Below are 15,204 nucleotides of genomic sequence, written 5' to 3' on the forward strand. Positions count from 1 at the left end.
GGGGCGGGGGGGGGGGCGGACTGGGGAGTGGGGTAGGGCGCCTGAAGGAGAGGCACCGGGCCATGCAGGAGGTGCCGATCGCTCAAGTGCACTCAGGATCTGTACTCAGGTGACACGGTTTGGGACAACAGTCACTTCAACCAAAAACTGGAGGGGTTTCCCAGGATATTGTGCTCATTTTAAGATTCCGAGACATTTGCACATTCCTGAAGGGTGACAAGGAAACGCCAATAATGACCAAGAATAAATTATTTCCTGCTGAAATTCCATGACAATGATTCGGAGCCAAATTTATTTTGATTTTTTTAAGGTTATAGAGACTAGGTCTTTATTTTTTTATTATTACTTTTTTAAATTTGATTTTAAAAAGCCTAGAAATGTGACATTTCTTCACTCAGCATTTCACACAGCTATACCCGTAGCAAACCCCTATGCCCAGGGAAGATCTATCAGTTATAATGACTGGCAGATTTGCAGTTCATAAGAGAGTAGATCTTAAAAGTTCTCATCACAGAAAAAGAAAATTGTAATTATATATGGTGACGGATATTAACTAAACTTATTGTGGTAATCATTTCACAATATATACATAAATCAAATTATTATGTCGTACACCTAAAACTAATATAATGTTCTATGTCAACTATGTCAATAAATACATTTTTAAACAAATAAAATAAAATAAAATAAAACTTCATATTTTCTTATGTCCTATGGAGTCTTTTGGTGAAGTTCTAAATAAAAGGCTTGACTGTGCAAAGGTGGATGGTATTTAAAGGACCTTATGTTTATTTCTTTTGAAATGCAAATGAACACTCCCTCCTCCTTTATGTGGCTTCAAAGGAGACATCTCTGTCTCCTTTTTAAGGATACCTTTTTGATTTAGAAGAAACAGATATGTTGAGAGTCTACACATTTATACTTATGACAAACCAATAAGACAATTTAGGATTTTGGCTATGGGAGAAAATAGGTACACATTTCTCTACCAAAGACTATCTTATTTTATATTTATTTTTCTTGACAGGTAGTGGAGCAGAATAATGGGCCTGCCAATTTAAAGTTAAAACATAAGAAATCATATGAAGTTAGTGAGGGGTAAAAATACATTAGATCTAAAGTACTTCTACAGTAAGCAGTGAACGTACTTCTACAAAACTCAAACCACCTCTAAGTCACTATTGTCGGTAATCTGAGAACGCTGGGTTTATGCACATTTCCATGATTTTATAAAACGATGGAAATATAATCAAAGCAACCTTCTTGTATAAAATATTTTCATATAAATCCACCTGTAAAAAACATATATATTTTTTAAAGGTAGCATATCATTTTAAGGCAGGTCCTAGTTTTATGAGATTCACAGCTGTGGCCTGAGAGTAAGAAATCATCTCTGTGCTGAGAAATACACAGAACACAAGCTATCAAATTTCTATGCATAATTAATGCGACTGTGGATGGAGGGGCCCACCTGGGAGTCTGTGGGTCTCTACATTATTTATAATCTTGAAACTGACCATGGACACATTTTCTTCCCAGCTGCTGCCTTGCTTTTCTAATGCCACTGCATGGATTGTCTCCCGGTGGTATTTCGATACTGGTGCAGATTATCTAGACCACACAACATTTCCAACATGAAGTAATAGCAATAGCAATCCAGGCAATTCTTAGCCACTTCCTTCGGAAACAACTAGCCTGGCCCCAAGACTATCGCTCTTACTTAAGTCATAAAAGGAGCCTCGCTGTCTCATGTACATCCTTTGATTACTTACTAAGGGAGAAAATACATTTCAAAAACAAAACCGTCTTATTGTCAATGCAAGTTAGTTATAAAACGGTATTCGGAATCCAAGGTAGCCATAAAAAAAGTATTTTTCTTCTAAAAAGCTGAGACTTGTACCTTTCGTTTTGAAGGCAAAGTTACATAACTTGCACACATAAGGCCGGACATCAGTGTGCGTGCGGATATGCTTTTTGAGCATGCTTGGCTTCTTACAGCGAATCCCACATTCTTCACAAATGTACTTTCCGCGTCCACGTCCTCTGACATATACATAATCTTCATTTGACTTATACCTGTTTAGAAAAAGGGAATGCAGTGTGTTTTCAAATACTTCCGTGTTTTATATATTAATGCAGTTTTATATATCAAACCAGGGGTAAATTTTTTTTTTGAGGGGCAACATTTTTATAAGGGTTTTTCAAACAACTATTCAACTTTCCTTCTATGAAGCCTATGAAATTTATGCAATAAATGCCTGAAAGAACTAGAAATAGATTTGGCACTGAAAGCAAAATGTAATTTTTCTACATGGTCTTCAAAATGGAATTGGGTCCCTCTGTGAAGTGTAGATACATGGACTTGGGGTGTAGATGTTCAAATGGGCTTCCATAAGTCTCAGAGAGTTGCAGAGTTGTGCCTTACTACTTTTGGAGCCTCCACACAAGAAAAATCCAAAAAGTCATACCAACATATTCAAATCAACATATATCATCCGTTAACATTACATCGTCTAAGATGTGCATGCAGAACACACACACATCCCTCTAAATTTGCTGAAATAAGTGTAACTGATAATAGAATTCTTCATTGCAAGTTTTTACTCTATTTTTACAATCCTGGCATGACAGTGTCTCCAAAGTTTCTAGCTTACACAGGCTGAGCTGAGCTCACCAACTGTTGTCTACAGATTTGATCCGCTCTTCCCAAGGACCATGAATTTGCACTAAAGTGGAATCCAAATTTCAAGTAGCTTCTGGTAAGTACTGTTACATAATAAAAACTAGAGATTCTATTTTTCAATCAAATTTGCATTTGTTTCCAGAAGAATTTAATAGAGATGCTTGAAAGGATGTCTGAGGTCATCTAGTTTAATCAGATCAGTTAACCAAGTCTTAGGTATTCACTGTGATAACTCATGAAACTTACCCAGTGCTCAGCCATCACATTTTGTTTAGACTACAATGAAACATGATCAATCACAGTGTACAGTAGCATTCTACTGAATAATTCAATGAATGTCATTATCTTTTAAATCAAAGCTAAGCTAGAATTATGGGTCTAATGTCATTCTTGGAAAAATATTTCTTTCGAGGGGCTCTTTTTATAACTTCAAAATGTAAACTGCCATATAAAATGCCCTAATTCACTGTGGATTTCCTTTAAAGGCACTAGATTTACAAGTGTTTTGTTTGTTTCGTTTTTTTGTTTGTTTGTTTGTTTTACACTCTACGAGCAATGCACTCTTCTCTATTTTGTCCTAGCTAATCTGTTATCAGGTATAAAACTTCAACTTTTTTTTAAAGAGAGAAAATCCACCCACATATTTAAATACTAACTCTGTTATGGATGCTATTCAATCTTAACATTATTTACTTTTTGGTCAGTACCAAAAATTCCAGGTGTGAATTAAGTAGTATCAAAAACATTGAATAATCAATTCTGCGTGTTTTTTCATCCTTTAAATCTTCCCCCTTTCACAAGGAATTTCCAACTTCAACTTGTTCTTCAAAACTTTCTGAAACTTCATGTTTTATTTCACATTGTCTTTTGTAACAAAAGAACCTCAAGTTGAAAAATATCTTTCATCTTTTAATTTCACTATTCTGTGCCCCTAAACAGATAAAATTACCTAAGAAATGTAGAATAAAACAAATAATTTTCTAGAGAGCTAGTTTTTGTCACAGAAGGACACCTTAAGCTTAGTGTAGCCCATCATCACAGTTGATGGGAAATGCATTTTATCTTCAAGTAACATAATTTTATTTTTAATGTCTTACCTGATTAACTTGCAAACAGTAAAATTCAGTACAAAATAAAGCTGCATATTAGAAAAATCTGTACAAATAAAATGTTTACCCTTCAACAGGTCTGCAGACCCATGAATCTACTTAATACAATAATTAATGGATTTTGAAAAAAATAAAATAAATGTTTAATTAAATTCCTAAATCTAGGAATTACATAATATAAAGAACACATCCACTTAAAAATTTGGTCAGTAATACTTCTTTTTTAAAATTATCCCTTTGCAATCACCAAAATAAGATGTGGTAGCACACTGCTTGGAATGAACATCTGGTCACCCCCCAGGCAGAAGTCAGGTCACAGATTAAGAAATGACTGGGTTGTAGCCCATACCACAGGGCAATGAAAGAAGGAAGAAATGATATACGGGCACAGTCCTTATGGATCATTAAACACAGTAATAAAATATTCACATACGCTTTTTCACTTGTGTCCTTCGTTAGTGGAGACGGGCCCCCCAGAGCACATGCAATGGGAAGGTTTCTGCTAATCTAGTACAAGTGCACTGCTATGAAGACTGCTGAATATAAGGGTGTTGATTCAGTCACAGGGACTGCTCAGTCTCTGAGGAAAGATAAAATCTATATTTCTCTCATTTGTGTTAAAAGATGAGGGATGTCAAAAAAATATCAAGACAAGCTTCAAGATTCCATGCAACTGTGGTTTCAGTGGTGAGAATACTAGCCATCCAAAGGGGCCAACACTAAGAGGAAAACAACTTTAATAATTCATCTCCAAACTGGTGAAGCTATGTGGGAAATAGATATTTCATATCAGTAAACATTCAACATTTTATAATCAAATAGATAACATTTTTCTGTCTTCCAAATGTAACTGGAATAAATTCATGTTCATGGAAACATGTAAATTATAGATCTATTGTATAGAGAAGGCTAGTTATAACATAATCCCCCAAATGTGGTTAATATGCTTTAATATTTTTAAATTTTAATAGCATAAGTTGGAGCTTTTTCTCTCATTTGACTGACTGGTTGAAAATACATTTCTATTGAAATCTAAAACTAGATGTTGCACATATGTGTAATTTTTCTTTACTGTACATATATCAAAGTCATTGGACCTTATCACTTCTGTTTCTACAACTCAGGACTCAACATTTAAAAAGAAATTCCCAAAGACAGAGGGATTGCCTTAAACCAGAAGAGAAAGGGAAAATATGACAACTAAATGCAGTGTGGTACCCTGGCTTGGATCCTGGGACAGAAAGAGGACACTGATGGAACTGATGAATTCCCAATAAAGTCTGGAGTTTAGGTAATAATAAAAGCAATAAAATGAACCATCAAATTAATTAGTTCCTAGGATTATACATGAGTGTACATGATTGCATTTTTGTAAGCACAGAATTAAAATATGTCCATTAATATTACATACAAAAATGCCCATAAAAATAATATTAAAGAATGAAGAATCTTAGACGACATCAAGAGTCTACCAAGTTAGTTGATTTCCTAGTGCATGAGAGGTGTGACAATTTAAAGCAGAAGCTCAGACCTTATGTAACATTTCATTGAAAGTAAGCCATTGAAAGCAAGGACATGAACTCATTATCTATTACTAGCCAGACTTCAGAAATGCGAATAGAGAAGGAATTCACCTTATACTTCCAACCAGAGTAGATACTATTTTTTTCCATGTGTACATTCATGACCATTTTCTCTGACTTAGAACTGAATGTTTCACACATGCATGTATGTTTCCTTACCCTCCTTCAAAGATTTTAATTCGGATTGGCTCCGTTTGTTTGGATCCAATATCTTTATCTCCATGAATATCTCCTTTCCCTCTTTCCTTTAAGATATTTCCAACTAGTTTCCTTTCTAGTTTGCTGCCAAATAAAAAGGATGCATCAGGTTTCATCTGTAAGACAAAAAAGAGAATCATTTCATATGGTTTCTCTAAGACATAGGAGAAGCCCACATATTCCACTCTTCTCTGATCTCTGAAAAATAGCCTAAATTCCATTCTAAAAGGTCATAGTCTGTTTACATAAAATAAGGGACACTAGGGATAAAATCAGAGAAGAATGACAGCTTTTGCGGAATTATCCAACATTTTCTTAAAAAAAAAATAATACTCTTCTGTTGGCACTTATTCTGTGCAACACTAATAAAAACAGAAAACACATTCTTTATTCTGAAGTAGCAATGAAAACCGTATCAATTAAGGACGTATTTTCAAAAATTGTTGAAGGGAAATGGCAACTGGATTAAATAAAATACATATATATATATTTTTAAAGATTTTATTTATTTATTTGACAGAGAGAGAGACAGCGAGAGAGGGAACACAAGCAGGGGGAGTGGGAGAGGGAGAAGCAGGCTTCCCTCTGAGCAGGACTCTGGGATCATGACCTGAGCCAAAGGCAGATGTTTAACAACTGAGCCACCCAGGTGCCCCTAAGTAAAATATATTTTTAAACCCTCTATTTGTTTCATTAATTTAGCAAGAATTCCAAAGTGTCCCTATTAGTATTCTTATAATTTTACGTGTGAGATATGAATTGTTCATGTAGGAACAAATCAAATAAACACTTGGAAAAATGAGTTTGGGGAGAGAAATAGAGAAAATAAATTTTAGTAAAAAGTATTGTCAGTGGGAACAGGCCCTGTGAAATTTGCGAAGGTCAGTTCTGACACTTGCACACCTCCTTCCTGATCTTTCTGTTAAGTGTCCATTCCCACATTCACAATGTTCTACATCCTGTATCCACATTTCACAATCCACTGAATTCCTCATATCAAAAGAAAATTGGATCTGCTGGGTCACTAACACAGGCCAGAAAGGAGAAGAACCCAAAGGAATTGGTCCCAGGGGTAGAATTTCATGGCACCTGGATGAAGGACAGACTTTCCCAAGACCCAGTCCATGGTCAGTGGCTTCTTCTCTTACTAGGGAAGGAAAATCAGTGTCGCGGAGGGTTCCCTCAACTCTGACCTTCATTTCACTTGTGTATTTTAGACCTTATGTCCTTCACTATGTATTCTGCTCAGCAAGCAAACCCATACTACAGTGCTTTTAGAAATGGTATCCATTACCTGAGCAAACTGCTTCCAAGCACTTGAGGATGTAAGCTTGCCAGTTCCAGGTCTGTGCATAGCAGCCAGAGTATAAATTTCTGCAGTGATTTTTTGCTTGGACCTCAGAAGAGCCAGAGTGGTCTTGGTGTTCAATCCTGATGGGTTTGGGTTACAGGAACTAATGCACCATGAAGCATAAACCGAGGATTTGAAGGTGGCCTGTTGCACGTAATTGGGTTTTGTATAATTCAAGAAGCACCAACTCACAGTAGTTGTTGTCCGCAGACTGGGGAACTGAAGAATCTGCTGGAAATCTGCCACATCCGTGAAAAGAAGAGTTGAGTTTGCCATTTTCCTGCTTGGGCCAGAGGCCATGTGCACCAGCATGCCAACAGGCAGCTTCTGGCCCTTCCCTTGCTCTTCGAGCTGACTGTCTCCAGGCGGCACCGAGGAGCTCTGTGGGCTCATGCTCATATCAGATGCTGTCTCATCAATGTCTAGTTCATCTGAGGACTCTCTGCTTTCAGAAGGCCCACTGGACTTCTGGCCTAGAGAGGGTGCCCTGGAGGTGGGCGGGAATGGCTCCCTCAAGGGCATGCTGGCAGATGGATGGTCTTGAGATGAGGAAGGGGACAGTGAGGAGAAGGAAGATGACCCCGACTGCAAGCCATCCTTTGGCTCAGAAGCACAACCTTGTCTAACCAGCTGGGGTTTCTGTGGGCGGGACATATCCTTCTTGATGTCTGAGCTGGTTAGCTCCACAGCACTGAGTTCCTCGACAATCTGTCCATACATCTTCTCTTCTTTGACCCTTTTCTGCTGCTTTGTTTCCATGAAGAGTTCTAAGCTGCTGGCTGGAGAAAGCATACGCTTGCTACCTCCCAGGGTGGCCACACTGTCAGAGGTGGAAGGTAAACATAAGGGGATTGAGGATTCCAAGCCAAGGGGTAAGGTCTGAGGTACTTTCCAGATGGGGTATTTTTCTAAGCCTGCATGCTGCCCCAGCACCTGGGCAATGTTGAATCCTATCCCTTGCATGGCCGCATTGGTCACCAGTGTTCTTTGGGTAGTATTCTCGTCGACTTTGCATATGACAATTGCAGGACTGTTCTGCCCAAGTATCTGAGAAATGCTTGTGTACATGACACTCCCATAGGATGGGACATGGGTCTGGATCCTAACAGGAACCACTGTTCCTGGTAAGGACTGTAAAGGCCCAGCATTTGCTGAGGCAAAATCTTCTTGAAGAACCTGCTCCGAGGGAGTATCGGGTGACTTGGTACTCTGGTCTGATGGAAACTTTGGAAGAATGTTCTTTGAGTGTAGCCCTGATGTTCCTGAATAACACGGGTAAGTCTGCTCTTTCGCGTGTGCATAATCGGCAGATTTCTTTCCAGTGTGCTCTGCAACATGCTCTACGGGATAGCTGGGATGGATTTCTGCCTGGAAAGAAGGCTTGCCATAGCTCTTCTGAGGGTGCTGCACAAGGGGATGTGGGAAATGTGCCTGCCACCAGGGAGGCTGCTGAGCTGGTAAATGAACCATACAGACGGTAGGATATTGAAACTGAAACAAGGCATTCTGGATTGGAGAAAATGGAATAGTCTCTTGATGTGGAAATAAGTGTGGCTGTTCGGACAAGTGCTTGCTTGTGATGTAGGATGTCGGTTGTATCAAGGGATTTCTCAGAGATTCCTGACTGTCCATGTGCATGATCTGTTGTTGGGCCAACTGGAGTGGCCCTGAGCTCAGCTGGCCACAAGGACCCACAATCTGCTTCCCAGGGTCCTCTGCCTGGAGAGGAGGCAGCACAGAGGTGGGGGCATGGTGCCACGCAGCCCTGAGGCCGGCGTGCAGGTGCTCCATCTGCTCCTGCTTCACGCTCAGATCTGCACCAGCCTCACCCTGGGCAATCTCCGGAGAACCGCTGAAGGATGCCTGCCGCACCAGAAAGCACTTCTTCCTCTCCCGCGATGGAGATAACGTGGTGGCCGATGCCCCTGGCACCGGAGCATGGGACAGATTCCCATAATCAAAGGATTTGCTCCGGATTTCTGGAACTTCAGTTGGGTGAGGACAAGGCATCTGCTCGGAAGAGCAGCGCCGCATCTCCTTTTGGTGGTGGTGACCCGGGACAGACAATGAGTATGAACCGGCAGGGACAGTCAAAAACTCTGAATGCTTCCCAAACTCATCTTGCTTAGGAGGCGCAGCAAGCTTAATGGTTTCTTCTCTTTCGAAAGACATTGAAAAACTGGAGCTGTGGGACAAGTTGCTTTCCTGACTGGGGCTGCGGGAGAGGCCGGTGCCTGTGGACTCAAAGCTGGATTCCCCTGAAGAGTGCTCCATATCTGCAAGTCGCAAACGCTTCTTTTTGGGTGGCAACTTCTCAGCTGGGAGCTGGGAAAGGGTCTCACTTCTCTGGGGCCACTGAAATTCCTCCACAGGCTTTTCCGGTTCTTTACTCTGGGTGTCTTTCTCCTTCTCCGGTTTATCAGGCTCCTCGGTCACGCGAATCTCAGGAACCTGAATGTTGTGCTGGCGAACCAGCCTGGGCTGTGCGTGGTAGGACTGCTGCTGAGCCTGCTGGGAAGGGGAGGGCTTCCCCCCACTCTCGGCACTGTCTGCCGGTGGAGCCCACTCCGGACTCACCGGGGCTTCAGAAATCTCACTGTCACAGGTCTCAGACGGTGAAGAGGCTTTATCTGGTGCACTAGCCGCCAGTTCAGCGGACTCAGACCTTTCGAATGAATTGGGTCGGCTCAGTGAGTTTGTGTGCTGAATAACAGAAATCACATTTCCAGGAGGTTTCCTGCCCCCTAGGTCTGACATCTTGTCTGAATCAGTGGCCAAGGGTGACTCCTCAGACCCAAGAGATGGGCTTCCAGATTGGAGTTGGGGTCGACAGGGGTCAAAGCGCTCAGAGTGACCATGAGAAGGGTTCTCATGTCCAGACATGGCAAATCCACCTCTTATTCCTTCCTGCATCTGCAATTTGGGATCGTAATCTGAAGTCATTATGCCCATGGGAGTGCTCACAATGTTGCTGCAAATCATGGGGGTGTCCTCCTCATCTCCTACACTCTTCTCTTTCCGGCGTTTTCTATTTTCACATGTAGTTCCAAACATGGTCGGCACTCCCTGCAATGGCACCGAGGGATCCATAAAATATTCACCCCCATGTTTTAAAGAGCTTAAGCAGGAAATGTCCCTGTAGCCTTGCTTTGGTGTCTCATTGTCTTCCCACTTCTTGTAGGGTTTCCGGCAGACATCATAGTCATACCCCAACCGGTCCCCAGAAATCAATTTCTTTTCCTTCAAGGATAAGCCCGTGATACTCTTTGACATTCTGCCATGGTGTTCTGCCTCCATGTGCCCCTCCTGTACTGAAGGCAGCTCAAATGCAGCTTGTCTTCTTAACATGCGCTGAGGGGGTATTCCTACAGTCCCCGGATAGAACACATCATCGGAACCAGTCATCCTTTCATCAAATGAGTGACTTCCTCTCAAAGAAGGAGGAATACTTAGATTAGTTGCTGAAGAGGTTGGCATCGAGTTGCTTCTAATAAGGGGTGAAGAGTCCACAGGAGCTTCTAAGAGAATTGGGTTGCTGCCTTGGAAATTTGCAGGAAACAGCTTTCCTTCATTCCTGATAGATGATGGGATAGTCTGGGATTGTCTAGATTCGCTGTTGAATTTCGTGGATTTCAGCATGCTTGTTTGACCAGGGTCGATTTCTCCCTTGCTTGGGATCAGCTGTGAAACAGGATCTTCAAACATCTTGACATCTAACCTGGTGTTTACGTGAGGTAATGATTCCATCATGCCCTTCCTCCCCATTGTGGCACGCTCCTGGCTTGCGGTGGTAACACTGAGTGTATTTCTGGGACTAAGCCGACAGTATTTTCCAAAGATGATTTCTTCATAAGACTTTGCGTTTGTGTTTGGAGGGCTTATCTGCTGCTCTGCACTTTCTGAGCGAGAAAAGTAACCGGAGTCAGTGCTTCCTTTACTGTGCGGGCTCAGAAGGTTTAGAGATGGCTCAGAATCTTGTCCTTTTTTCTCTGACAGTCTTAGTGCAAGTTTCTGTTTCACTGTGTGAGAATCATCAGGCTTAGTATTTAGAGATGGATTTGGTAGCATATCAGAGCCTATATACTGAGAGCTTTCATTAGGTAAAGGAATCCCACTTTTGGGGATGATCAAAATCGGCACTTTCATTGGGCCTCCCAGTGATTCATCCAGTGACCCATGGTAGCCCCCTCTGCTGGCGATATCCAACGGGATTGGTGGGCCAGGACTCATTTTCTCAGAAGCCTCAACAAATAAAGAGCTCTCCTCATCCGTGTCTGTACTCTGCTCACCGTCTGAATGTATTTCTGCTTCTACATCAATAAAACCAGCCTCTAGGTCCAATTTAGATACAGCTGACTCTGTGAAAGGGACTAGTCCTGCCTTAATTGCATGGGCATGTGACTTCCTGTGCTTATACAAATTGCTCTTTGTCTTGAACGAGAAACCACAAGGTATACATGGATATGGCCGCTCACCAGTATGGGACCTGATGTGTTTTTTCAGTACACTTGGTTTGGCACATGCCCTGCTGCAGTAGGGGCAAATGTATTTGCCGGGCTTTTTGGGTTTGTGCTCTTTCTTGTGAGCATCTTCTGACTGTTCGATACTTTTCTGAGAGTATTGGCTATAAGCAGGGTTCAGACTTGAAATCTTTTTTCTAGGGTAACCACCACTGTGGCCATGTATAGGAAAAGAAAATAAGTCCTCGGAGGCAACAGATGGCAAAGGGCCAGGGAAAAGCCACGGAGGGCCTTCGAGGCTCTGATGTGGCTTGTTGCTGTGCATGACCCCCTGTGGCAATGAGTGCTGAGGGAAAGAGAGTGAATGTTGGCATGAGTAAGGACTTGGACGGTGCGGTGGGTATTGCTTCTCTGTGACTTGCTGCGCCACATCGCTAGGTGAGGCCAGTTTCCCAGAACCAAAGAGTTGTGCTGATGCTGTGTCTCCAATCTGCTCAGGATCTACTTGTGGTTGCCGCTGTCCTTCTTGACTGCCAAAAGTGCTCATCTTAATAACAGCTGATTGTTCCTGTCTCCATCTACCTGATGCCTTATCAGTTTCTCCAGACCTTGAGGTAGCTTTTTGTCCTAGACCTGTGTCCCCAGTGTCCATTTTGTTACAAGGTCTTAACTGCTAGTTCCCTTGAAAGCCGTGCAGACTCATGGAGTGTCTTCAAAGCTGTGCTTTTCAGAGCTTGTTTACTTCCATGTTCCAGGGTGTCTGCAAACTTGCTGAGTGCTCCTCCTCTTTGGAACCTTCCACACCCACCCCGTAGTCTTATGGGCATTAGATGGTAATGTCCTTGGACCAGGGCTATAACACAGTTCTCTCCATTGTAGAAATGTCCATCCAAAAGCTAAGTGCAAATCTATAAAGATTTCTTATGGCATTTGAATATTTTCAACTAGCATGAAATTGGGAAGAATAGTCTGGGAGAAATTTTGCCCATCAACTAGAGTAAAGTTCAATCACCAGTTTCACTAAGATAAAATGATCTGAAAGAAAAAGAAACACAAAGAGATCGTCATAACAGTTATCAATTTAGAAACCAAACCAATCCCAAATAGCCAGCCTGACATTGGATAAATTGAAAATGATTTTTACTCTAAGGAATACTTTTTTTTAAAAAAAAAGATTGTATTTCTTTACTTTAGGGAGAGGGAGGGCATGAACAGGAGGGGCAGAAGGAAAGGGAGAGAGAATCTCAAGCAGACTCCATGTTGAAAGCAGAGAGCGATGTGGGACTTGATCTCATGACCCTGAGATTGCAACCTGAGATAAAACTAAGAGCTGGAGGCTCAACTGACTCTGCCCCCTAGCCGCCCTTCCAAGGAATACTTTTTATAGCTGGTACATTAGTTCCACAATTAAAGGATATTAATTTCAAACATGGCATTAAGTCATAAGCATAAATTTCTTCAATGCTTTAATTTTGGTTATCCTTTTAAATACTCCTTAATTTTGGTTAGAAGAGTATTTAAAAGAAAGCTTTTGAAAGATATTATCTATAAAATCATAAGATTTTTAAAAGCTTTCATTAAAATAAATGTACAGCTATTTCTAACCAAGTTGTATGACTTGCATGCTAAAGTGTACTACATATTTCTCTATATGGACATATTTTATAGATTAATATATGTATAAATATATTTTACATGTAAAACAAACAGATATATGTAAAATATATTTTAAATATTTAAATATGTAATACATTTTACATATATCCATATTTATATTAACATATAATACAGATATATTTTATAGATTAAAACTGGTCATTAGCAGAACTAGGCAAAGGCTGTAAGAATTAAAGATTGTCCCAGAACTTTGGAAAAGGCAGGAAAGTATATACAAATAAGTGATTATAAAACCTTCATAATATGAAAAACAAAACATATTTTGGGGACAGTTTAAAAATGTAATGATTACCTGAATGGTTTAGCATTCTCATGGACATGATTGTCTTGACGCTTCCTGGGTAGAAAATAAACACGGTTAGGAAAGATTATTCCATGAAACCACAACACTGCTGTATATAAAGGTCAATTTAACGTTCATGTACATAATAGGGTTCACCATGCAATGTGCCCTGAAGAAAAAAAAGATTAACCCGTGACTGCTCTGAATACAGTATGCTAAAGCAGTAACTTTCTATTAATACCATGTCCAAAAACAACTGAGAGGGAAAAAATTATTAAAAATTTAGAGTAGTATTTTCTAATATATAAGATTATTATATCAAAACATCCTCGTTTTTTGACACTATTTGCCTGGTTCTAATTCCTTAAATGTTTTTTAAGGATTTTATTTATTTATTTATTTATTTATTTATTTATTTATTTGAAAGACAGAGAGCACAAACAGGGGGAGAGGCAGAGGGAGAGGGACAAGCAGGCTCTCCACTGAGCAGGGAGCCCCACAAGGGGCTTGATCCCGGGATTCTGAGATCATGACCTGAGCCGAAGTCAGACACTTAACTGACTGAGCCACCCAGGTGCCCCTAATTCCTTAAATATTAAAAAGTTGAGAATAGTGGGGGTTTTTTGCACATCTCAATTTACATCACAACAAATCCAGTTCTCCAGATGGTTGTGAAGGGCTCAGGGAAACATGACAACTTAGAAACAATTAGATTTTAAGTGAATACTCATCTTCCATAAGCGAATGGCCACTGTCACACCCAGAGGATTCTGAGAACTTCCGTGCTCAACTCTAACAGTTATGATGAAAACTGAGATGTTTCCCTGATAAGTAATGTGGCAGTGCTTATCAAAGTAAGAGAGCACATATCCTCTGGCCCAGAAATTTACCTTTACAGATGTACCTGCACACGTGCACAGATACACATACAAGCACTGCTTAAATAAAATATGGCTCCGGCATCAACTCAGCCGTTTAAAAAAATAAAGTGCAGCAATAAGTACCCATATAGGAACTCATCCAGAAGACAGTAAAATTGAATGTTAAAAACAAAAAAAGAACAACAAAAAACTCATTGCACCCTAGGATGCATTTGATAATCCCATTTGTGTGTAAGAGAAATGCATGATAAACAGAAAATTTCTACAGGGGTGCTAAACAGCTTTTAACTCTAGTTAAATGAAATTGGAGAAGTAGAATCAGGGAGTCAGAAGAAGGGCCAGGAAAGAAATTTCTACTTCTTACCTCATGATTTTGGGTAATTTTTCTTTGTGTTTCTTTTTCTTTTCTTTTTCTTTCTTTCTTTTTTTTTTTTAAGAGAGAGAGAGTAAAAGCGGGGGCATGGAGAGGAGGAGGGGCAGAGGGAGACAGAAAGACTCTCAAGCAGACTACCTGCTGAGTGGAGCCCAATTCTGGGCTCAATCTCACAACCCGTAGATCATGACCTGAGCTGAAGGAACAGTAAGTCTTTTGGGTGAGAAATCAGTAGCCCCCAGATATTTGTAGCAAGATATCTGTAATCAAAAGTTCCTTCTGCTAAGAGCCAGAGATTTGTAAAGCAGTGGCTGGAAAAACTAAACAAGCATATTAACTTTGTTCTGCTGGAAAGTCTTACTATTGGATTGGATCTTTCCCTCACAGTGATCTCCCTCTGCATCCCTTTATAGGTAATAAGACAAAAGCTGAAAGAAGTAATGGCCTTATAATACTGCAATGCAAATTTACTTCAGTCAGAACAACCGTGCTAACAAGAATATGCAATGTCAAACCCAAAATGACTGAATTTTTCCTCTAATTGACTAAATAGTTAAAGTTTATGTAGACACAACCACTGTCAGACTTTTAACGGTGACTACACCC

General features: G+C 40.5%; 1 protein-coding gene across 2 annotated transcripts in view; it reads right to left on the reverse strand.

The window, feature by feature from the left end:
- The window catches only part of HIVEP2 (HIVEP zinc finger 2), a 195,401-nt gene that overhangs the window by 11,895 nt on the left and 168,302 nt on the right, over window positions 1-15,204 (reverse strand). For both annotated transcript variants that reach the window (XM_002912632.4, XM_034669212.1), the window contains exons 4-7: window positions 13,354-13,398; window positions 6,868-12,419; window positions 5,535-5,689; window positions 1,901-2,076 (exon numbers count right to left, since the gene is read on the reverse strand). In XM_002912632.4, the coding sequence (XP_002912678.2) occupies window positions 1,901-2,076; window positions 5,535-5,689; window positions 6,868-12,036 (5,500 nt within the window). In that variant the 5' untranslated portion in view covers window positions 12,037-12,419; window positions 13,354-13,398. The remainder of the gene's footprint in view (window positions 1-1,900; window positions 2,077-5,534; window positions 5,690-6,867; window positions 12,420-13,353; window positions 13,399-15,204) is intronic.

This window comes from Ailuropoda melanoleuca, chromosome 10 (assembly GCF_002007445.2).
Source record: "Ailuropoda melanoleuca isolate Jingjing chromosome 10, ASM200744v2, whole genome shotgun sequence".
Classification (NCBI taxonomy): Eukaryota; Metazoa; Chordata; class Mammalia; order Carnivora; family Ursidae; genus Ailuropoda; species Ailuropoda melanoleuca.